This window comes from Homarus americanus, unplaced genomic scaffold (genome assembly GCF_018991925.1).
Source record: "Homarus americanus isolate GMGI-L3 unplaced genomic scaffold, GMGI_Hamer_2.0 scaffold37032, whole genome shotgun sequence".
NCBI classification, from domain to species: Eukaryota; Metazoa; Arthropoda; class Malacostraca; order Decapoda; family Nephropidae; genus Homarus; species Homarus americanus.
The window spans coordinates 4,687,752-4,713,006 of NW_024731852.1; the positions used below are offsets into that span (position 1 = coordinate 4,687,752).

The following is a 25,255-nucleotide window of genomic DNA, read 5'->3' on the forward strand; positions in this document are numbered from 1 at the left end:
ATGTGGAGAGAATTGAGTTGACCCACTGGGTCATGAGATAATTATAATTAAGTTTGAATGGGGGTAGGTCAAGAATAACGGGGAGAGATTGTAAGAGCAAACCTCAGTATTAAGAACCTTATAAGACAAGCTGCAAGAGATTGTGCGGCATGGGGAACTATTATGAGGTAATCACAGCTAAGCATGTAAGCGTGGAAAATGGCCACAAAACAATGATGATCTCCCTTATACTTGCTCTTTTAATTTTTAATGTCCCTTTTGTTCTTAAATACCATATCCAGCTTTTTGTTCGCATTAAAACTTCATGTTAGTAATACTCTCCATCTTTTATTTGTTCTTGAATTTTGTTAGGAATATATGTTTATTTTTTAGATGATGACAATGTTTCTTTTAACCCAGAGATTGGTTGGCGAGCGAGACTAAGTCCACCAGACCATCCAGCTAATCAGTATGAGTTTGATGTACTGCTTGGAGCGGATGGGAAAAGAAACACTCTCCACGGATTCAAGAGAAAGGAATTTCGTGGAAAACTAGCCATTGCCATCACAGCCAATTTCATTAATAAACGATCAGAGGCTGAAGCCAGAGTTCAAGTAAGTTCCCAATTAGGTTTTGCCGTTTTGTTATGGGTACTGGAGGGTAACCACAGGGAAGCACTTCACTGATAAACTAGTTCTGCTACTAGATGTTACTGCTGTTATAGTTAACAATATGAGTAACTGTACTGTGATATCCCCGTTAGCCGGAATAATTGGTGTAGAGCTCCTCCAGGAATGAGAAATTTCTGGGTAATGAGATGACATTTTGAAACCCGGCAAAAATCCCACATCCCTGGAATTTTTCCGGATACACTACTTGGAAAAGTCTTCCAAGAGTCTAAACTATTCATCTCATCTCGTACAGACAAACACTACTGTATCTCATTACATTTAGGCAGTGGGCATGAGTGAAAATATTTACGGTTAGCGAAAAAGTGTATAAACTTTTATTCATATAATTTGTTCTAATTATGTTAGTGATTCTACTTTGCACTTTCATTACTTGAGTATCTAATATTTGAGATACAGCACATTTTTACTTTTACTTACGTACATTTTATGATTTTTATTTTTATTTTACTTGATTGCATTTTAGGATTGGTACTTGTACTTGAGTAACTTTTATAAAATGTAATAGTACTGTGCTTTAACTTAAGTACAGTAGTGGAGTCTGGTAATTTTGCACCTCTGTATATAACAGAATGAGTATTGGCCTGGTGAAATGAGAATTTCTGGTTTGATGATAAATTATTATCACTAGAGCATTATTTTGGTTGTTGGTTGGGAGGCTGACTGAAGTGCTCCATAATTTAATGAGTTCATTGTTTGGTTGAAAAGGGTTGTATTATTATTATTGTTTAATGAGAACAATAAGGTTTTTTATAGGTTTATGGATTATGCTTGCATGATTGTATCTGTAACTTAATTACTGTATTCTTTTTCTTCCCATGTCATTGCTGGCATCTGATGTAAGTTATGAATATTGGTTTGATCCTTGAAACCCCATTTTATGACTAAATCACTTAAAAAAAAATAGTAAAAATAAGAGGCCCTCTTTCCTCATAATGGGTTTCTCAGAAAGTTCAATTGAACTGAGTTTATGGTAATACCGTACTTATTTCATTAGTGCCAGCCACCAAGATAAAGGGTTTGGTCGCTTGGTTTGTAACCAGTAGAAGAGGTTGTTTATCAATTCTTTTATATTACAGGAAATTAGTGGAGTAGCCTTCATCTTCAACCAAAAATTCTTCAAGGAACTGTATGCAGCTACAGGGATTGACCTTGAAAATATAGTATATTATAAGGATGAGACTCACTACTTTGTAATGACTGCAAAAAAACATTCCCTCATTGACAAGGGTGTAATACTAAATGTAAGTACTGTATGTGATTAAACATATTCATGAAGAATATCATATTTTGACATGTACAATGAAAGACAAAAGTCGTGTCGTGAAATTTGGTGAAAACATATGTCGATGGGCTAAACTTTTGGTGGGCTCTGCCTTGTGGTAGAGGGCTCTCATAATGTTTCATGAGTTATTTTTAATCTTCGAACAAAACCGCGACACGACTTTTGTCTATGATTGTACATGCTGTTGTGTTCATTAATACCTGGTGCAGTGGCTTTTGAATCTTTTTTTTTTTTTTTTTTTAGTTTACATGTATGTAAAGTACAATACAGTACCGATACCTGTGAATACCATGAATTTTATAATTTTATATTCCATCAAGAATAGAAACCAATACATTGTGGGTGTCTCCCAGAAAGAATGTTATATTTACAAAATCACTAATTAAAGAACTGCTGTATTTTATATTTATGTCCTTTCCATCAGGATCTCCCAGACACTCAACAGTTGTTGCACTCCAGTAACGTGGACCGCAATGCCCTCTTACACTATGCACGTGAGGCTGCCGATTTTTCCACAAACTATCAACTACCCCATCTAGATTTTGCTGTGAATCATTATGGGAAGCCTGATATCGCCATGTTTGATTTTACATCTATGTTTGCAGCTGAGAACGCTTGTCGGATGGTAGAAAGAAAAGGACACAAACTTTTAGCTGGGCTTGTAGGAGACACCTTATTAGAGGTAACTTATCTGGACAGTATACTGAACTTATTAAGATATCTGCTCTCTTGTATTATGCCTCATTTAGTCTACATTTTTATCCATGTTAACCCTTTAGTAATAATTTCTGTAACATCTGTATTTTTGTAATTGCCAAAGTTTCAAAAACATTTATAACAAAGAAATACAGTACCCATAGAAATAGGTTCCATGTTGTATATAATAATTAAAATGATAGCTGTATGCTATTTAAAACACAACAAATCACAAAAAAAAAATAATAATAATGAAATATTAAAAAATAAATGCACTAACTTTACTGGTGTGGGTAACAGGTGGAATTATGTTGGATTATTGTCCTGTAGCTTCCTCAATGGGAGCACATTAAGATTTTGAAATGGTGCAACTTACTCACTACTTTCCACCATTTGTGTGGTTGGTGGAAATACAAGTTTTATAGATGTGTAGGGTAGGTTTACTCTTTGTGTCTCTTGGAAGGCTACATAGAAAATGGGAGGTTTGGAATATTGGTGTGCAGATTGAAAATGCAGATCCACTGGTAATTGTCAGCAATTTCAACTGTGCAAACATCTCTGTGTTCTTTGCTAAAGGGTTAATTGACCAATATTTTACTAGTTAAGGCTTTTTACTGCTTATGCTGTCTTTAGTATGCATCAAAATTAAGAGTTAGTTCCATTTCTCACTGATACAATAAGCTTTCAATTCACAGCCTTTCTGGCCAACTGGATCTGGGTGCGCTCGAGGGTTTCTAAGCTGTTTTGATGCTGGTTGGATGATCAGGTCTATGTGCTCTGGAAAAGTGAGTTCCTTAGAGGTGCTGGCAGAGAGAGAGAGTATCTACCGACTTTTAGCACAGACAACACCAGAGAATCTTCATAAAGGTAAAAATTTCTCCAGTATCCATGTCAGATAAACTCCAGATTTCTGAGAGTATGGCATGAAGCACTACACTTTTAGCACACATAACTACATGTTTATGCTGTATATTAATTAATTATTTTTTAACTGATGAATGTCCCTGAAACAGATTTATCCTTAAAACTCATCTCAGTTTTTTCTAGGAATGTTTTCCATGTTTACTGAATTTATATACTGTATTGGTTTATTTTCTACACGCCATAACCCCTTTTTTGTGTATATAGGGGATACAGATACCTCCAAGGGGAAATTGTATGAGAAACAGTTGCATTTGTATTTTACATGTTAAATATTTGCTGTATTAATTTGGAAAGATGGAAGAACTTTATGTTGGGATTATAAATTGTGCCTGAACAATTTCAGTTATAGAGAGGAATTTGATTTGACACATTAATCAGATATAAGGAATCTAGATTTAAGAAAATTAAGGAATGGAAAGTACTGTAGAACTGGAAATTAGTGTACTTTACTGCAAAGGAGCTTATCAAGACTTCATGCAAGTCTTGGTGAACGAGTAAAGTTATGAATATGATGTGCAATAAGCTTTGATAATGGAGGATTTGTCCTTTGAAGTGAAACTATAGATCTTATAGCATTAGAATGGATGAATAGATTGTCTTGTACAGTCAGTGGAAACTAGTCCAGTTGCTTACAAGTGAATGGAAAATGCTTTATATTATAGTATTTATTTGATATTAATTTATTTTTATCAGAGTTTTTCAGATTATACAGTAATTACAAGAATGTGCTTTTAATTTGTCAACATTTACAGATCATTCATCATATACTTTAGATCCAGCTTCAAGATATCCTACCATTAATCTAAGAGTAGTTCTGCCCTTTCAAGTCCGCAACCTTTTTGATACTGATGATGCTGCCCACCTTGAGCAGGTTACCAATCCTCACCTAGTCAACTCTGAGGATCTACCAAAGAAGAGGAAAAGAAGAGGTAATTCACCTTTCAGAGATATATGTTTATGTGACTGAACATGATATTACCAAGGGATTAATATGAAGGTGCTGTCATGGTTAAAAAAAAAAAAACTTATCCTCAAGATTCAGTACAGAAAATTGTATTGATTTATAGATTCCGTTTTGAACTAAAGTTTGAAATTTCACCCTAGTTAAAATAAATTCCCTTTAATCACAGAAATCTTGTTTTCTCCTAATTTGGTGTATGTGTGTGTGTGTGTGTGTGTGTGTGTCAAAGGTAGACCTTATAGTATAAGGTGTGAGCTTCTCAAGAGTCATTTATTTTTCATGCATTTTTCCTTTTAATGTTCCATGTGTTCTCCCAGCAGAACAATAGTTCAACAGCATTTTTCTATACTGTATAAAGTTTACTATAATTAGCATGACAAGTGTAATGCTTACTCTGCATAATTGAAGTTTTTCATATAATATTTTTACTATGCACAAATATTAGTACAGAGTATTTGTGTTATTTTTCATGCTATTTACTGTCTTCCTCACTCTTCAATGCACATTAAAAGTACACAGGTGGTAATTAACATATGTTTCTCTAATACTTTTCATGTTTTACTTCTATTTAGCTAGTGTCTATGACTTATGAAAAGCTGTATTTGGATGATGATGATGTAAATGTTTGTACTCTACTCATTATTTCACTCATGTTTGGCAGCATGATTTAAGGAAGTAAAAAGTCTTAATAATGTGTTATTATTGATATTGTGTGTGTACTGTATATATTATATTTTAAGGAATCCGGTTTAAGATTTTGAGCAGTTGTGTAGTTCTTAAATCTGTTTTTTCAAGTTCGTAATGAATAATATATCTAAGTGGCTATTTTTCCCTTCTATCCTGGTGCTCCTGCAGTAAAGGGTAAATAAGCCTCTCTTGTTCACCTCGAATTGCATTCACTGGGTTCCATTGCTTTGTTATATGATTTACAAATAATTATGCATGGGAAAGACTCCTCTGTATCTATAGATTTTTATGAGGTGAAGGTCTTTATAAATTGAAAAGTGACCCATCCTTTCATAATTAAAATCTGATCAGTTTCTTGCATACTACATATCAATGGTGTTTGTGTACAGCTTGTACCTGGTTATGCATGTTATCTGAACTTCAGATATTATATATAGTGCAGCGCAAATACTGCCATTGGTTAAGAATCTTTAATATTCAGCAAAACTTGACCATGGATCCCATTGTTTCTAAAATTTTAATTGAATTAGAGCATGTAATCTATGTAATCCTCATACCTTACTATTGATAGTCTTGACACAGAAAAAGTATTTAACCTGGTCACAATGCAACACTAAATTCATCAGTTGGGAATAAAAACAAAATGCAAATAGGAAATACTAAATGACTGCAGACCCATTTCTGGCATTTAATTTCTCATTTGCTAGGGCTGGGTATGCATTCTAGTTATACATTCTTGTAGTTATTACTTTTCCTGAGATAGTTTTAGAAAATTTTCTGGAGAGATTATGTTTACTGCACAGCTTCTCACATTCACTTCTATTCTCACCATTACTTCTTGATTATCATTAACATTTTCTTTATTCTTTTGTACAGTTGTGGACATAAAGAATTTGGCAGGGAGAGAGGGAGGGAAGTGGTGTAGGTGGAGACTTGGCAACGTCACATCAGGGTAGCACTGAAAAGCCTCGTCAAACGTTCAACTTTAATGAATTTTTTTTGGTTATTTTTGTGTATTGAGTCACTTACCTGCCTCAGAATTAAATTGAAAAATCAGTTTGTGCTGTTAAAAGAAAATTGCAGACTTTTAATCGCCACCTCTAGTCCTCTATGCAACTCTGCCATGTCTCCACCTACACCCCTATTCTCCCATATACTACCTTCCTCTCCCTGCCTACATCCCCTTGTTAAATGAATTCATTCAACTCTTTTTCATATTTTAAGTCAAATTTTTTTAATATTTGACATTTTTATTTTGTGTATCGAGCCACCTGTTTTTCCCATATGAACATAAGTTTATATTTTGCTGCTTTCTTTTCATTCTGGCGAACTTGTGCTTTATTCTTATTAAAAATTATTCTGTGTTGAAAAAATGGAACCTCTTCATGTTTATTTTATATCCTTCCTTCTTTAGTCTTGTATGTTTCACTTACGCTCTCTTGCCTTCACCTTTTATAAGTCGAAGTGGCTGGGATCAAGACCAAAAACACTACAGTAAAAGTCCAAAAATCCGGACCACCCGAGAATCCGGACTTTTTGAAAACTCAAACTTTGTGTGTGTGTGTGTGTATATATATATATATATATATATATATATATATATATATATATATATATATATATATATATATATATATATATATATATATATATATATATATATATATATATATATATATATATATACTTTGTTGTGTGAAGAGAAAGAAGAACACGTTGAAATTGAGTGACAAACTTGAAATAATTAAGAAACTAGAAAGTGGTGTGAGCAATACTGTTCTCATGGAAACATACGACATTGGAAAATCTACAATTTATGATATAAAAAAGGCAAAGAATAAAATTCTAGAATTCACAGCTTTTTCTTTAAAACTGCTCATTTTGATAAATGAAGCATGCTATATTTGCTAATGAATAAACTATCAAAATGTACCTGTTCATCTCTTCTTTATTCCTCCTCAAATTTGAATTTTAAAAGTACTGCCTGAGAATCCGGAAATTCTGAAAATCCGGACCGACCCAATCCCCAAGCAGTCAGGATTTCTGTACTTCTACTGTATCTCTTGTTATGCTATCCTTAAATTGTTTCTTCTGTAATAGATGTAATCTGCTTTGGCATTTCCTTAACACAAAAAGTCCCAATTATCTATTTTGTTTACCCCTGGCCATCACAATACAGTATTCCTGTTCTCTGTTTTTTCTCACCACTTTAATAGTTATATTTAATCTCATAATTTAATATTTTAACTTAAATGACTTTGATGTAAAACAGTGTTGAATTTTAAAGTACTAGGGATGATAAATGAGTTGTGCAGTTGATAAACAGTAAACTTAATAATACAGGTTTACAGTTTACATTATATTATGCTTTCCTAACACAGTACTGTTTATTTTTCTTCAAATGATCAGCTTCAGATAATTGAATAACTTATTGTACTGCTCTTCTCAATTTCTCATAACTACTGTACTGTGCACCCCAATTAGGCTTATACCTTGATTGGTTTTTTATTTCATAGTAGTTAACCCTCTCGCACATGCAATAAGTTTTTAAGTTTCTGTGACCACGACAAACTCATGAGGTCTGGTCATCGTTCTGCAGCCAATTTATCCCATATTATTTTTTTCTCTTTAACATAAGTAGAAAAAAAAGACTGATTTCACTCCTAATAAACAAAAAATTATTTGTGTTCTCATCATCATATCTCGGATATTTTCTCACAAATCTACCAAGGTATTATCATAGTTATGGAAATGGAATTTTATGTTCTTTCTAATGGTGGCTTTGAAATTTTGCTAAGACTAATTGTGGGGAGGGTGGGAGAGGAAATAGAGAGCCAAATGCGACCTACCAGCACGGCTGATGGGAGGAAACTGATGCACCGCGAAACTCCACGAGCATTTTGCTACTTCTGTAAGCTTCTCTCACAAAAACGTGCATTCAACTATGATGTGCAACAATTTGACGCAATTGTACTGAAACTTTGTTTGTTTTTTATGCAAATTGTTTAAATTTAATGACACAATTCAGGTCACTGAGACAAATCGTGCAATCCGATGATTTGATGTGATTCGGGTCATGATGCGCGGGAGGGTTAAGTAGGGGGGATATTATATTTTTTTGATAATGAGAATTAGATTGATGTTCAATATTTTCATGAATGCTGTTAAATACCAATACTGTATCTCATTGGATATTGATATAATGATAACTTGGAATTTTTTTCATTTGGCAGACTCATTCATACACCCAGATACCCTGCTGGTGTGGTGTAAGAAGCAAGTTGCTCTATATGACTCCATTCATGTAGAGGACATGACCACCTCCTTCAAGGTATATTAGTTTCCAAATTAGTATGTTTTAGAAAAAAAGTATACCCCATGAGTGTTTATGTGCTTTGTCTGGTTTATTATTGTATGAATTGAATTAGTTCTCAGCTCTTGTGGTTAACCCCTAAGTATGCAAATCGCCCCAAGTGTCCCCCTCCCCCCCCAAAAAAAAATATATATAATAATAATAAATAAAATAAATAAAAATAAATAAACAATAAAAATAAAATAATTTCAGAAAAAAATTATTTCTTAAATTTAGTGTTATGGGTTTGTAGGAGAAAGATTATGAATTAATACAAGACAAAGTCCTATTTGGGCCACCAAAGTGGCCCATTGGGTTAGTACCCGACTGAGAACACATCGATCCATAGGGTTATTACTTTAGGAGTTAATCACAATTAGAAATAAAAGGCATGAACTGAATTGAGCAAGGCTAGTCATGACAACTTACAATCTCAAAAATTTGGTCAATAGGTCAACATTTCTATAACTTCCTCAGCTTCCTAATGTACTTTTATATCTTTTTTAGGATGGTCGGGCTTTGTGTGCTATTATCCACCGTTACCGTCCTGACCTGATTGACTTTGAAGCTGTGCGGCCTCAAGATATTGCTCAAAATAATCAGCTGGCATTTGATATCTTGGAGAGAGACTTTGGTATCCCTCCAGTAAGTATTAATGATAATGATAACAGTAATTTATTTCGGGGTTGGCTCTTTAATGCAACACCACACGGACATAAGGAAATGTCTGTGTGCTGCAGGTGTTTTATATTATGTTGTGAGGAATTAAGGAAGCTGCCAATATATGAGAAAATTGCAGTTTTGTTTGTTTCCTTGCAAAAAAAAAACATGATTGTTTAACTTAATTTTGGTTGTGTAATTTTATTTTCTTACATTTGTTAATTTTTTTTACCCAAAATGCCAACTACAAAACAATATACAGTACTCATGATTAATTTATAATACTATGAAATATTTTTTAAATTCCCGAAAGCTGGGAATGCTGTACAGATGCCGTAGCTACTTCACTCCTGAACAGTTGCTTCAAGTATATAAGGGATTCATTCGTCCTAACTTGGAGTACTGCTTTCATATCTGGGGTGGCTCTTCTTTTGTCCAACTGTTAGATAAGGTGGAATCAAAGGCATTTCATCCTATTAACTCTCCTCCTTTACTTGATAATCTTTCTTACCTTTCTCTTTGCCTCAGTGTTGCTTCACTTTCTCTCTTTTAGAGGTACTTTAACGGGCAATGTTCGGTGGATCTGGCATCTTGTGTACCGCCGGCAAGGCTGTGGTCTCAACACTTGTCTTGCCTGCGGTGCCCACCGTTTCTCTGTAGATGCCGGTCACATAGAATAACCCGTTAAAGTACATCCTTCTTTCCTCATACAGCCAAACTGTGGAGTGCTCTGCCTTCTTCTGTGTTTCCATACTCATACAGTCTATCTCACTTCAAAAAAGCTGGATTTCCAGCATTCCCCCTTTAAATAGAAAAAAAAAATATATATATATATATATATATATATATATATATATATATATATATATATATATATATATATATATATATATATATATATATATATATATATATATATATATATATATATATATATATATATATATATATATATATATATATATATATATATTTATTTCATGTATCCTAATGAAAGCGTGGATGAGATAAATCTAAAATCACATGGAAAAGAAACAGCAGACACCTTAGCTTTAAGTCTTTATTCAAGGCAAGCTGAGGTCTATATATATATATATATATATATATATATATATATATATATATATATATATATATATATATATATATATATATATATATATATATATATATAATCAATTACTGTAGTATAAAAATTTAATTTTAGTTCAAAAGTTTTGGTATGTTGTAAATTGACAAACATTAACTGCATTTTTCTCCATTATTTAATTTTAATGCTTGGCATCTTATGGACCAGAGTGGCTCATATACTGGCGCAGTACAATGGAACATGTTATAAATACTTAATGGTTATTTAAGAAAGGAAATATTCAACTGCTGCTGTTTATATGAGTAGCTTAAGAGGTTTGTAGTAAGGAGTGGAAGTCATTTTCTCATTGGTCTTTATGCCAAAATATTTGTCTTTAATAGGGAATTAACTATTTTCCAACTTGGAAAGTACCAAGCATTAGATTTATATAAATTATTTATAGTGATTGTAATAAGAGTGTAAGAAGATTTTTATGGTGTTAGGGTGAGTTATAGAGGAACACAGTCACCCAAGTCAAACAGGTAACATTCTTGACTGCTGCAGAATGTAACTTTAAAGGATATTGGGTGTGAGAGATCATGTTGAGAGTGTTTTTTTGTGAACTAGAATACTTAGTGAACAAAAATATAAATAATGGAGAGAATAATGGCCAGATTAGTGGTAGATATTCATTTTGTCCATTTAAATTCAAAAGTACAGGAACCAAAGTTTACAACTCATTCAGATTTTTCATTTTACAGTTTACAATATAACACTAACATGCTGGTTTTATTGTGTAGTTTAATTATTGCTCCATTTATTTTCTAGGTTATGACAGGTGCTGAGATGGCAGAATGTGAAGTTCCAGACAAACTGAGTATGATATCCTATCTCTCTCAAATCTACGATGTCTTCCGGGGGGAAATTCCCCATTTCAAACATCCAAAAATGGTAAAGAGAAAAATTAAATAAATATAAGGGCATATTGAGTATTTGGAAAGTATAGTACAGTATTTGCAAAAAATTCCAAAAAAGCATGAACCCTCAAATAAAGACACAGTAATAATGAACTAACCATGTTTGCTATGAACACATTTAAACATTTATCGTTGTATCACATTGTGACTTTTATGCTGTCTAGACTATGCCTTTACTAGTGAGTTTCTTTTGGCTTACATGTAATAAATTATTGGGAAAACTGAATTTACCTCAAAATTTTCTTCAAAAGTTTAGAGATCAAGACTATCAATCTCCTATTGTATCTTACTAACTTGTGTGTCTCCTGCACATCATTGTGCATTATAGTACTGAATATTCAAGGCTTAATTTTTTTGTACCTTCTGCATATACAGTAATTTTTTATTATGATGCCTATTAGTGAATTTTCCATGATAAGACCAGTGAATTTTTCCGTTCTGAAATTATTAATATTTTTTGCTAAAATGGAGTTTTACTCAAGAGCTTTCCCAAGAAGAGGTTTGTTAGTGAACCTCATTATTATTATTATGTATTTGTGAACTTGTCTTTGAGGAATGTAAAGAATGAACAAACTTTTTTTCCCTCAGGATGATGGAGAGATGGAGGTAGAGCAGTCATGTGCTCCCACACAGCGCTCCACACCTCATGTTAACATTCTAAAGAACCTCACAAACAAAACTGCCAGTACATCTCAGGGGACACCATCTTCCAAGAAGAGGATGTCATTAGAAAGGGGAATAGGGAAGAGGTTGGTTGAAAAATTTTTTAACAGTTAACTTTTGTCCTAAGGTCACTCAAGTGCAAAATTGCATAATATGCATTTGTGGTTTCATACTTTGAGGAAAAGAAAACGGGGCCTTTTTTTAGTGTGTATACCATGTACAGTAACTGCAATTAATTAAAGGCACCATGTTAACAGTTTTCTCCATTTCATAGAAAACAATGCACTCTCTACGTGATTACTTATTTTCCTGCAGGGATGATGGACGTATTACTTGTAGGTTGATAGATGATGCTGGGATCTCTGCTGCAGATAGGAAGATGGACTCTCTAAAAAGGACTAAGAAGAGGAGAAGTGATAGAGTTACTTCCCCTCAGGTATGATCTTAATTTTGTATTTTTATTTTTTTTTTCAATTGTTACAGATTGTATCTCATTTACCTTCCTCCCAACTACATGGGTGTATATATACTGTGTATATATATATATATATATATATATATATATATATATATATATATATATATATATATATATATATATATATATATATATATATATATATATATATATATATATATATATATATCCATCCATCCATCCCATAAAGCGCTCGGACTTCTACATATAATCAACAACCTCACCCCGCCAGGACTCGAACCCACGATCTTATGTGTGTGATGTACTCTTCGACTTAATGCAGAATTACCAGGTCATTTTATCTCTTGCATAATTCACCTCTCGCCTTTCATATTAATTTGTAGTATCAGAAAATATCAGCCCATTTATCACTATGTTCCATTGATTATAACATAATTTCATCCCAACCACTTTCTAGTGACCCCTATCCCTTACATATAATACAGAATTCTTAATCCTTCAGCCTGTAAGTTTTGTTATTCCTTACATTACTTCAGTGATTCTTTTCTGTTTTGACTGTTATTTTCTCAGTTTTTATTGTGGGAATAGTTTTCCATCTGTGCAGAAGAGTTACATCAGGTAATAATATACAGTAGAACATCGATTTAAAGCGATTCAAATTAAGATTATTGATTTAAAGCGACACCCACAATTAAGGACACTGTTTTAATTTAAAGCGAATCTTTCCTATTTTGCTTGAGTCAATCTGGCACATCACATTTTAAAATTCGTGCCTAATGTTTCTCTGGGCATTCTACACTGTCCTAAGGGCAAAGCTGTACTATACTGTACATGTACTAAGTGATAACTAAAATTTTTGTCTAGTGCAAACTATAGCATGATTATATTCAAATTAATCACTATCTTATAAGAATTTCAGCAATGTAAATTATATACTCCCTGGTCACTTATGTGACATTTGTGACATTTTATGAAAAAAAAAAAAAAAAAATCCTTCGCTAGACCTTCAGCCCCAACTGTCACTGTCACCTCCCCCCCCCTCCTCCCCCTCCTTTCTCTTCCCGGCCAGGGTTGGGTGGTTATATGCTTACAGTTTTTATCTTATATAATATCACAGTCTAAAGTTAAAAGAATATAATTTGCATTGCTAGAATCCTTGCAAGACAGCAAATAATTTGAATATAAATGCCATATATTTTGCAGAAAAGATAAAATTTTTAGCCCTTTATAATAAAATTAGTTAAAACTAAAATTTGTATGTCCAATGTAAACTATAGCATATATATATCCAAATTAATCACTATCTCATAAGAATTCCAGCAATATTAATTATATTCTCCCAGGTCAGTTCAGTGACTTTTTATTAGAGAAAACTTAAAATCACTCTTTGAAGGACAGATAAATAAATAAGCAATAGACCTTGGCATCAACTGTCAAACATATCACCTCACTTTCCTCCCTCCCACCATCTTCCCAGCCAGTAAACAGACCATTTTGCATCCCTTCATTTCAGCTGTGTTGATTTATGAGTGTTTATTTTAACATAATGCTACAAAAAACAATGTTTTGTTTATTAGAGGAGATGGGCTGAGGTCAGTGGCGGACTAGGTCAAAAATTTCTACCGGGAAAACTTGTAAAAGGGTTCACTCAAAAGTTTCAGGTCGCATTCGGGCGCATTGGTACGGACCTAGTACTGTAATGTTACATTCGGTAGTATTCGGGCGGATTGAGTTAATATCTCATAAACCTCATATCACTTTTTTCTTTTTTTCCGTTATTTCCAAAGTGATGGACCATCACCTTGGAGCCCACCGGGAAATTTCCCGGTATCCCGGTGGGCCAGTCCGCCACTGGCTGAGGTGCATCTGGGTAAACTCAGTCTTTTTAGTATTTTGCTTTTCTCTCAAGTACCAAACTAAATTATTCCATTGAAACAACACTTCGATTTAGTGCGAATTCGAATTTGGTTTAAAGCTACCTCTCTTGGAACTATCTCGCGTTACATCAACGTTCTACTGTACAGTGAGTTCTGCTATAACGCGAATTTGCTCTAACGTGATTTATGAATTAGGAACGATATTTGTATAACGCGAACGCTTGTTTGCTATAACGCGATTTTTGCTTACTATTTCTCCAATTTTGTGGTAGTATTAACTGTGAATATAGTAAAGAAGAATATCAACAAGAAGCGTTCTGGTGATAGAATTCCCGCTGATGATCGTAAAAGAAAGGATATAACACTTGAAGAGAAGCTCGATTTTATCAACCTCAAAATCACCCTTCTCCCCCATCAAGTAAAGTGTTACATTTACTGTATGATTTCATTATTAGATATGAATGTAACATTTATTTAGACTGTGCTATCCTTTGTGTTAGGCTAACTACTAAATTTTTTCGATTTCGAGTAATCTGCACCTAACCCTATTTTCTCCATAAGCCCTGTTATTTCTATTACGCGATTTTCTATAACACGATATTTTACAAGAACACAATTGTCGCGTTATAGCAGAACTACCTGTATGCATCTTTAACAACTCGGATATGCTTAATATTATTTTAGAAACCGTATAAGATTTTTTATTTATTCTATAATTATCTTTTCTTCAGCATATTATTTGAAAATTTAGCTATAATTAGTACTGTTGCACCCTACTTGACAAGGAAAATCTTTATACATCAATCATCAACCAGGATGACATTGAATCTCGTCAGCGACGTGAAGAAATTCTCAGCAATCGATTGGAACAATTGAAAAAGCAGAAAGAAAGACGGGAGTTAGATAACGTGCGCTTCATCCGCTCAATGCAGATGTTGCAGTGTGGGATCACTGATTCCAGCTCCATCCAGCAATCATATAATAGAGATGAGGATTATGGCATAACTGAATACAGGAAGAACTGTGTTAGAACTATGCGAGAAAAGGCAGAGGATTTGGAAAGGAAACTGAATCATCGACCTGTAAGAGTAGTGTATGGAGCATGTGATTTCCACAACTAGTAAACTTAACAGTGTTCACTAAGTTCAACTAACTGTTGTTAGGTCAGCAAGCATAATCAACCTTTAAGAAATTATACGCTTAAGATAGTGCTTTTCTTTTTTAAGTGGTTTTGAGTGGGTTAATTCTGTGCGAGAATGTGTGCACACACATGTGTTTATGTCTGTGTGTTTGCACATTTCCCTCCCATTTGTTCATTATTTAACATATTTGAACAGTTTACAGTTACTTGTCGTTTATGTCCCACGTACTGTATTCATCATTCAGACTGCAGCATTTTCCATAGTTTATAGCCACACCTGACTTACATAAAGCACACACATTAATATTTCCTCCAAGTACATTTAAAAAAAAAAAACCTTTTGTGATGATTGCCTGGTGCCACTGACTGTGAGGCTCTTGCTGGTAGAGTGTCCTAGTTTAATTTTCAGTGCCCAATGGCTACAGGCCATGACGTCAAATATTTTACCCAATCAATCAATCAATATTTTTGCGTAAAAACTTTCTTTGGGGATGCATCTCCAATTATATATTGGAAGTCAATGGGAAAATGGGGTTCACGTTAGCATTTCACATTACGGTCAACTTTTCAAGGACACATCCCTTCTGTAACCTGGGGATTACTGTATTGTACATACACCTTCTACACACCAGGAAACACTGTCCACTCTTCTCTGTACAATATTGTACTCTACATATGGTACTTTCACACTTACTGAATGTACAGTACAGTATACATAACTGTAATCACTTTTTACATCTTAACACTGCTTTAATGGTATTCTTTGCCAATTATATACTGATACAGTAATGAACAGTAGTACTGCACAACACAAATATGCAATAACAGCAGTGAGCAAGCGAACAAGCTTGTACAGTGGCAGCAGACACGAAATAAGAATGTCATGATGCAATAGTTTGAGGAGATAGGTTGCAAGATACATCAGCAAATCATAGGCATCCCATGCAGTCAAATGTCACAGTAGTGGCCAATCATATCTCACAAGTACTCTGTGCCTACCTAACCCTTTTGTTCTATTAATTCTTAAGGGGAAAATTCCCCACTCATAGTCATTTCAGTATTCGTTTCTATTTTTTAGGACATAACCCAATGAATAACAGGGACCAACTGTAGTTTGTATGGATATTCATGTACTGTATGTATGTATCTCTGTTTGCATATACAGTACATATGTGTTTGCCTTTGTGGGTGTTTTTTTTTTTTTTTTACTAATTAATTTACCTGATTACTTTGAAAATGCTTGTGGGTCTTTAGTGTGATGTGACTTGCAAATTTGAAAATTCAAACATAAATACAAATGTAGATTACAGTCAGCATGTACTGTATTGTATTAAATCATATTAAAAGTACTCGGTGCCAGATCATTTATATTTATTGTATGATTTTTCTCTTGTGATTTGATGAAGAAATCTTGTTAACAAATAAGTACTTGTTGATTAATCATTGTGTTTAGTTATACTAAAGTGTATTAATATGAGAATGAAATTTTAGAGTTATTGTTTAGCTACAGTATTTATGAACAATCGTGCTATATGTATCGTCTTCTTTTTTTGTGCTTTTAGGAAAATTTAATTTCGTAGATTATTGCACTAGATTATGTACTTGAAGTTTTGCGAAAAAAAATCCTTGGTTGTATCCTTTCAATTCTCCAGAATGAGTGGAATATTATGAAATGCTCGTATATAGAAGCATATTCCACTCGTGCTTATTGTTGTTGGTCAAATGTGAAGAATTTTGCATTTCATTTATATTTTATTTTATATTTTACAATTAGTATAGGGTTTAGGAAGTATTAAAACTTAGGGGTATGTTAATGATAAAAGTCAAACTCACTTTTTGTGATCTTTTATAGTACCTGTAGTACATTATTTATTTTTACTCTAGAGTCTTTGACTTTTTAGTGTTTTGCACTAGTGAATTCTTTAGAAAAACTGGCACTTGAGAAACAAAAGACCAGCTTTTATTATTATTTGTTGCCACATAATACAACTTCTTCCATATTAGGGGAGACCAACAACTGAAGATTTTCTGAGAAAGGCTCAGGTTGAACAATCAGGAGATTTTAATGATAAAGTGAAGGATCTGGAGGCCAAGTTTACTGCTAACTCCAACACTCATGTAACAGACAAGAAACCTAAGGTAAAAGTTCAACCATAAGATTCTGTTTTAATTCATTTAGTTTAGAAAAATCTCAATGGTAAGTTTAAATGAGTTTTATTTTCAGTATTAATTATCTTTCCTGATCTCTCACCTTGAAATGAGGTGGTTCAAGGGAAGGCAGAAACCTCAAAAATGGAAGACAGTAGGTGACACTGATGCAAAAGAAGTAAGTGTAGAAAGCATTAGGAAAGGGCTGAATCAGATGCATATTCCCTCTTAATGTCAACAGACGAATGCAGTACAAATACAAAACGAATCCTTTAACTGTACATTTATCATATCACTTCACTTTAATATAATATGCTCATTCTTGCTAACACAATCATGTACAAAGTGACACTACTGTACACAGTTAAAAATCAGTCTTTAAACAGTATCTAATATGATGCCTCATAACATCATTAATTCACTTTTATATCTAGCACTTTTTTTCTTTTTCTTTTTCACTCGCTTATTCCTTCACCTGTGCTGTCTTAAATGCTCCTTACCAATTTTTCACTTGTCATATGTTCTGTATACTGTACTCTTATGGTGTTCTCATTCATTTAGCTCTCCAGTAGTTTTTCAAGTCCACATTTTTCTTGCATTATCTTTCCTTGCACAATCAGTTCTTTAAGCTATCATAATGTTTTGTATTGTCCATCTCTGCTGCTCTCAGTCTTAATCTATTGTTACTCTGAATCACCACAGTTTTACATCTAGACATAAGAGTAGGAACAAGTATTCTTTCTTAGTTTCTTTAGATGCACTACATCCCACTTGATCTTCTCACTTGCAATATTGTATTATTAAATTACACCTTTTTGGTGCCTGCTCTGCTGTGAATGGTTTCCTTACCTACCAGCTTGGGAAGTGAAGGCATTTCATTGCAATATTGGCCTTACTGCCTCCTTGTGTATTGACCTTTGACAGGTCATCAGACCAAAAATCTCTATTTTCATGCCATTTTGTTTTCATATTTTTCTCAAGTTCTCAGACTTCAAAGGTTCACTTTCTATTGAAGTGGGTTTAATTTTGAGATGTTGTGGTTAATGTTGTCATAATTATCACCAGTACAGTACAGTCATCCCTTGGTTATAGCGCACTTGGTTATCGCGATTTTCGTTATCACGCCTCCTTCAAAATCTGCACACCTGCCGTTATAGCGCATTTTTCAAGCCGAGAATTTCGTTATCACGCAGTTGCCTCCAAGTGTATTGTTACCCCCTTGCTTCACCTACATCTATTGAGGATAAAATCTTTCACCTACACATTGACAATAACACATTTGCTGTAATCAGATATATCTAAGTTGCCTCAACAATTGCAACCCCTGTTGCAATTTCAAATTCTGTGTCATTACTAAGGAATAACGAAGTCTCGGGTGCACTAAGATTGAGGGAAAACTGAGGACTCCTGCGTCCTGAAGCGATGAGAAAATGGACTCCTTAGACGGGGGACTCAAATAAAGAAAGCATAGCTACATGTTTTGTGGACTACAGTTTTGAGCATACCCTTTTCATCACTTTGTAATAAACCTAGCCATGCCTATGTGTGTTTCTGATACCATAAAATTATCTATATCTTTAGTGGGTCTAAATGGTCGTAAAATGGGAAAATTGGGGTTGGGTCTTAGGTGCCTGGAACCAATTAGAATAAATCCCATAGGTTCTGTACTTTCGTTATCGCGTTTTTCGTTATCACGCACTTGGCGCAATCCCAACTAGGCGTGATAACCAAGGAATGACTGTATCTCCGTTTCGTCCTGTAAAGATTGCAGTTGCAGGCCAAGGGTTCTAAGGGAACAAAAGAAAAAACTAAATCTCAAGAATTTGATAGTTTCCTACATCAGGTCATATGAGGTTTCAACATTGGTTTCAACTTTCTTATCTCTCGTGAACCCAGCATGCTGTCCATGCTTCACCCCGAAGGTGAATCCAGTGTAACAAGTTGTTGTTTAGTTCCAAGGATATGTTTGCAAACATATTGCTTGCACACTGTTATTTTCACTCTTGAAAGGTTCATTTTTAAATGAATTTTTTCAGTGATGACTTATTGATCATGGGTTTGCAAGAGTGTTAAGTACTTGTGACAATGTGACATGGCATTTGAAGTCAGTGAAACAGTGAGGAGCAGCAACATGGTATGAGGTGTTGCAGTGGATAAGAAGGGTGTCTTATGCAATACCTGCTGTATTTATCACAGTCTTCAGCCATATTTACACTCACTAAAAAATTACTTGGCATCCATACTGCGTGATACAATATGACACGGGTGACGAATAATTTTTTTGTGGGTGTACAATTAACTCGCACACATTTCTCTTCCATTGAAACAGTCCTCCTAACTCATCATTATCACTTTCTTCATATATTTAGAGAATCATCCTGACTTATTCCTCCTCATTTTCTTACTGTATTGAAACAACATAATCAAGTACACTTTTTTTATTTTTCATTTTTAGACTTGATTAGACCAAGTACATAAAATACACAGACTTTCTTTAATCCATGTCTGATAAATTTATTTATATTACTAAGCATTTTTGCTGGTTTACTTTGCCTGTAGTATTGTGGCATGGGGGTCACCATTGAGTTAATTTTTATCTTTTATTTGAATTTCTTTTATGTTAGCTGTAATTTTATTCATGTCCAATGTATCTAAACTCACAAATTAATTTTATATGCACAAAATCTTTGGGATTTCACTTCCCAGTTATTGATAATTTTATAATTTCAGTGTAAGAGTATCTACTGCTAAATCCATTTTTTCCATGAATCATGCAATGATGATAATGTTAATAGCCAGCAAGGAGTGAACCAGTACTGTTAGCAACTTAATGCAAGCTTTTATTGTTTGTTTACATGTCTTATGGTTTGAGTCTGCCTAGGCTTACATTTCTAGAGCAGATGGTATGAGAGGAAACATATTTTGAGAAAATTGTCAGTCATAGTCAAGAATTTTTATTTCTTTGTTTTTGTTTTATTTTGATATTGTTCTCTCTGGACATAACCCTTCCCCAGATAACTTAAAGCAGCTTTAGCATGTCTCCCTGCTGGCACTGAAGGGTATACATTGTATAGCTGCCCATATGGAGAGGTCACATTATGCATGACCTCTTTCTGCTTGCATAGTATATATATATATATATATATATATATATATATATATATATATATATATATATATATATATATATATATATATATATATATATATATATATATTTATTGACTAGTTGTGACAGTTTATGCTATGGGAGGTCACATTGTCTCTGATATTTGTCTGCATGGATAGAGCACATGCATTGATCAATGAAAATTATATCCATTTGGAGAGATCACACTGTGTAAGGCTTTTTTCTGCATGCACATAGCACATGTATTGGCCAGTCATAGCTTGGTTACCAGTGCTAGTATTGCTAATGATTTACTCTTGTATGCCTTTCTAGGACCTCTTACGTGCCATTGGTAAGATAGAAAGGTCTGACTGGAACATGGTAGCTATAGAGAAGAAGATGCATGAGAATAAATTTGGTGTAGAAGTGCAGGCAGAGAAGGAGAAGGTGCCTAAGTGGAGTAGAGATGCCTATGATGATAAGGTAAGTTATCTGTGCATGGAGGATCATTATTTGTAATAAGAGCTTGTTCAGAGGAAAAAAAAAATTACAGTATTACCCCGCTTTACGCGGTTTCACTTTCCGCGATTTCTCATTTACGCGGTGCCTCGCCAGAACCGAACTTTCACTTTCCGCGGTGCATCTACTCATATACGCGGGAAGCGGCGCGGGCAGGATGCGCACAAGGTTGCCCAGTCATCAAAACATTACCGAGTTCTTCACCCGCCACCCACCACAGCCGGCCTAAGTCAGTGATAGTGAGGATATGGACTTATATGGACTTTGAGGGGTTTGACAAAGAGGCCCTGCAAGCCTATGTGGTGGATAGTGATACAAGTGATACAGGTGAGGGCCAATAATCTGCCCTCTGCCTCGGAACCAACCCCCCATCCCTGTGTGCCCAGCCATCTTTTCTACTAATGTAAATGTTAAAAAACTAATATTATTGATAGTTCTCTTAATTATTAATTGTGAGTGCATACCATCATAAAATTAAGATGTAATTTTTACTGCAACGTAGGTATTGTGTCTGAAAAAGTGGAGTTTGGGGGTCAGGCCAGTCTCTATTGGAATTAATCCCACATGTTCTGTTGTTCACTTTACGCGGTTTTCACTTTCCGTTGAACCCTGTGGGTTCAATTGACCGCGTAAATCGGGGTACTACTGTATACAGAAAAGATTATGAGGCTTCTACATTGTTTTTCTTTTAACTAATGGCTACAGAAATTACTTAATATACAGTATACAAGATTTTGCATGGTTTTACATATAATTAATGAATAATAAATTATAAAAGTTTATAACGTTGCTAAACAAATTTTTATAAGGTACAGTCAACCAAAGATCCCACGACCCCACCCTGGGTCTCGTACACGCAATTTTACCTGGCAATTCTTGGTAAAGTAAGGCTGTATGCATAGGTGATTGTGATTGGTGGATCTATTTTTGGCTCTATCTCTGTCAGGATAAATATTAAACAATCCAAAGGTAGAATTTTTATAATAGTAAATTATTCATTGTTATTTAAGATCATGAGAAGTTTCCAAATGTTTTTATATTTGCTTAAATAATGAAGAAAACTTAATCTGAGAATCTTGTGGCAGCCCTCGTTGTAGTTGAGTTGCCAATTCATTGATGTAATTTCTTCATTATTTAAGCATATATACGAACATTTGGAAATTCCTCATGATCTTAAATGACAATGAATAATTTACTATTATAAAAATTCTACCTTTGGATTGTTTAATATTTATCCTGACAGAGATAGAGCCAAAAATAGATCCACCAATCACAATCACCTTTACCAAGTATTACTAGATAAAATTGCAAGTACGAAAGCCAGGGAAGGGTCGCTGGATATTTGGCTGACTGTACATAAGGAAACTGATGTATTAGGTACATAAGGAAACTGATGTATTAGGTACATAAGGAAACTGGTGTATTAGGTACATAAGGAAACTGATGTATTAGGCTCATAAGGAAACTGCTGTATTAGGTACATAAGGAAACTGGTGTATTAGGCTCATAAGGAAACTGGTGTATTAGGTACATAAGGAAACTGATGTATTAGGTACATAAGGAAACTGATGTATTAGGTACATAAGGAAACTGGTGTATTAGGCTCATAAGGAAACTGGTGTATTAGGTACATAAGGAAACTGATGTATTAGGTACATAAGGAAACTGGTGTATTAGGCTCATAAGGAAACTGGTGTATTAGGTACATAAGGAAACTGATGTATTAGGTACATAAGGAAACTGATGTATTAGGTACATAAGGAAACTGGTGTATTAGGCTCATAAGGAAACTGGTGTATTAGGTACATAAGGAAACTGATGTATTAGGTACATAAGGAAACTGGTGTATTAGGCTCATAAGGAAACTGGTGTATTAGGTACATAAGGAAACTGATGTATTAGGTACATAAGGAAACTGATGTATTAGGTACATAAGGAAACTGGTGTATTAGGTACATAAGGAAACTGGTGTATTAGGTACATAAGGAAACTGATGTATTAGGCTCATAAGGAAACTGCTGTATTAGGTACATAAGGAAACTGGTGTATTAGGCTCATAAGGAAACTGCTGTATTAGGTACATAAGGAAACTGGTGTATTAGGCTCATAAGGAAACTGCTGTATTAGGTACATAAGGAAACTGGTGTATTAGGCTCATAAGGAAACTGCTGTATTAGGTACATAAGGAAACTGGTGTATTAGGCTCATAAGGAAACTGCTGTATTAGGTACATAAGGAAACTGGTGTATTAGGTACATAAGGAAACTGGTGTATTAGGTACATAAGGAAACTGATGTATTAGGTACATAAGGAAACTGGTGTATTAGGCTCATAAGGAAACTGCTGTATTAGGTACATAAGGAAACTGGTGTATTAGGCTCATAAGGAAACTGATGTATTAGGTACATAAGGAAACTGGTGTATTAGGTACATAAGGAAACTGATGTATTAGGTACATAAGGAAACTGATGTATTAGGTACATAAGGAAACTGGTGTATTAGGCTCATAAGGAAACTGATGTATTAGGTACATAAGGAAACTGGTGTATTAGGTACATAAGGAAACTGATGTATTAGGTACATAAGGAAACTGGTGTATTAGGTACATAAGGAAACTGGTGTATTAGGCTCATAAGGAAACTGGTGTATTAGGTACATAAGGAAACTGATGTATTAGGTACATAAGGAAACTGATGTATTAGGTACATAAGGAAACTGGTGTATTAGGTACATAAGGAAACTGATGTATTAGGGTACATAAGGAAACTGATGCATTAGGTACATAAGGAAACTGGGTGTATTAGGGCTCATAAGGAAACTGATGTACAGTACATAAGGAAACTGGTGTATTAGGTACATAAGGAAACTGATGTATTAGGTACATAAGGAAACTGGTGTATTAGGTACATAAGGAAACTGATGTATTAGGTACATAAGGAAACTGATGTATTAGGTACATAAGGAAACTGATGTATTAGGTACATAAGGAAACTGGTGTATTAGGTACATAAGGAAACTGATGTATTAGGTACATAAGGAAACTGGTGTATTAGGCTCATAAGGAAACTGATGTATTAGGTACATAAGGAAACTGGTGTATTAGGTACATAAGGAAACTGATGTATTAGGTACATAAGGAAACTGGTGTATTAGGCACATAAGGAAACTGATGTATTAGGTACATAAGGAAACTGATGTATTAGGTACATAAGGAAACTGATGTATTAGGTACATAAGGAAACTGGTGTATTAGGTACATAAGGAAACTGATGTATTAGGTACATAAGGAAACTGATGTATTAGGTACATAAGGAAACTGGTGTATTAGGCTCATAAGGAAACTGATGTATTAGGTACATAAGGAAACTGGTGTATTAGGTACATAAGGAAACTGGTGTATTAGGTACATAAGGAAACTGGTGTATTAGGTACATAAGGAAACTGATGTATTAGGCTCATAAGGAAACTGGTGTATTAGGTACATAAGGAAACTGATGTATTAGGTACATAAGGAAACTGGTGTATTAGGTACATAAGGAAACTGGATGTATTAGGTACATAAGGAAACTGGATGTATTAGGTACATATGAAACTGATGTATTAGGTACATATGAAACTGGTGTATTAGGGTACATAAGGAAACTGGTGTATTAGGTACATAAGGAAACTGGTGTATTAGGTACATAAGGAAACTGATGTATTAGGTACATAAGGAAACTGATGTATTAGGTACATAAGGAAACTGGTGTATTAGGTACATAAGGAAACTGATGTATTAGGTACATAAGGAAACTGATGTATTAGGTACATAAGGAAACTGGTGTATTAGGTACATAAGGAAACTGATGTATTAGGCTCATAAGGAAACTGGTGTATTAGGTACATAAGGAAACTGATGTATTAGGTACATAAGGAAACTGGTGTATTAGGTACATAAGGAAACTGGTGTATTAGGCTCATAAGGAAACTGATGTATTAGGCTCATAAGGAAACTGGTGTATTAGGTACATAAGGAAACTGGTGTATTAGGTACATAAGGAAACTGATGTATTAGGTACATAAGGAAACTGGTGTATTAGG

General features: G+C 34.2%; 1 protein-coding gene across 6 annotated transcripts in view; it reads left to right on the plus strand.

Annotated features, from left to right (window-relative positions):
- The window catches only part of LOC121867957 (F-actin-monooxygenase Mical-like), a 151,250-nt gene that overhangs the window by 78,118 nt on the left and 47,877 nt on the right, over positions 1 to 25,255 (plus strand). For 4 of the 6 annotated variants that reach the window (XM_042368122.1, XM_042368121.1, XM_042368124.1 and 1 more), the window contains exons 7-19: positions 400 to 593; positions 1,748 to 1,912; positions 2,378 to 2,635; positions 3,345 to 3,516; positions 4,326 to 4,502; positions 8,455 to 8,552; positions 9,081 to 9,218; positions 11,131 to 11,253; positions 11,868 to 12,028; positions 12,258 to 12,378; positions 15,074 to 15,340; positions 17,404 to 17,538; positions 20,990 to 21,139. In XM_042368122.1, coding sequence (XP_042224056.1) covers positions 400 to 593; positions 1,748 to 1,912; positions 2,378 to 2,635; positions 3,345 to 3,516; positions 4,326 to 4,502; positions 8,455 to 8,552; positions 9,081 to 9,218; positions 11,131 to 11,253; positions 11,868 to 12,028; positions 12,258 to 12,378; positions 15,074 to 15,340; positions 17,404 to 17,538; positions 20,990 to 21,139 — 2,159 coding nt within the window. The remainder of the gene's footprint in view (positions 1 to 399; positions 594 to 1,747; positions 1,913 to 2,377; positions 2,636 to 3,344; positions 3,517 to 4,325; positions 4,503 to 8,454; positions 8,553 to 9,080; positions 9,219 to 11,130; positions 11,254 to 11,867; positions 12,029 to 12,257; positions 12,379 to 15,073; positions 15,341 to 17,403; positions 17,539 to 20,989; positions 21,140 to 25,255) is intronic. The other 2 variants (XM_042368125.1, XM_042368126.1) reach the window with 2 other exon arrangements.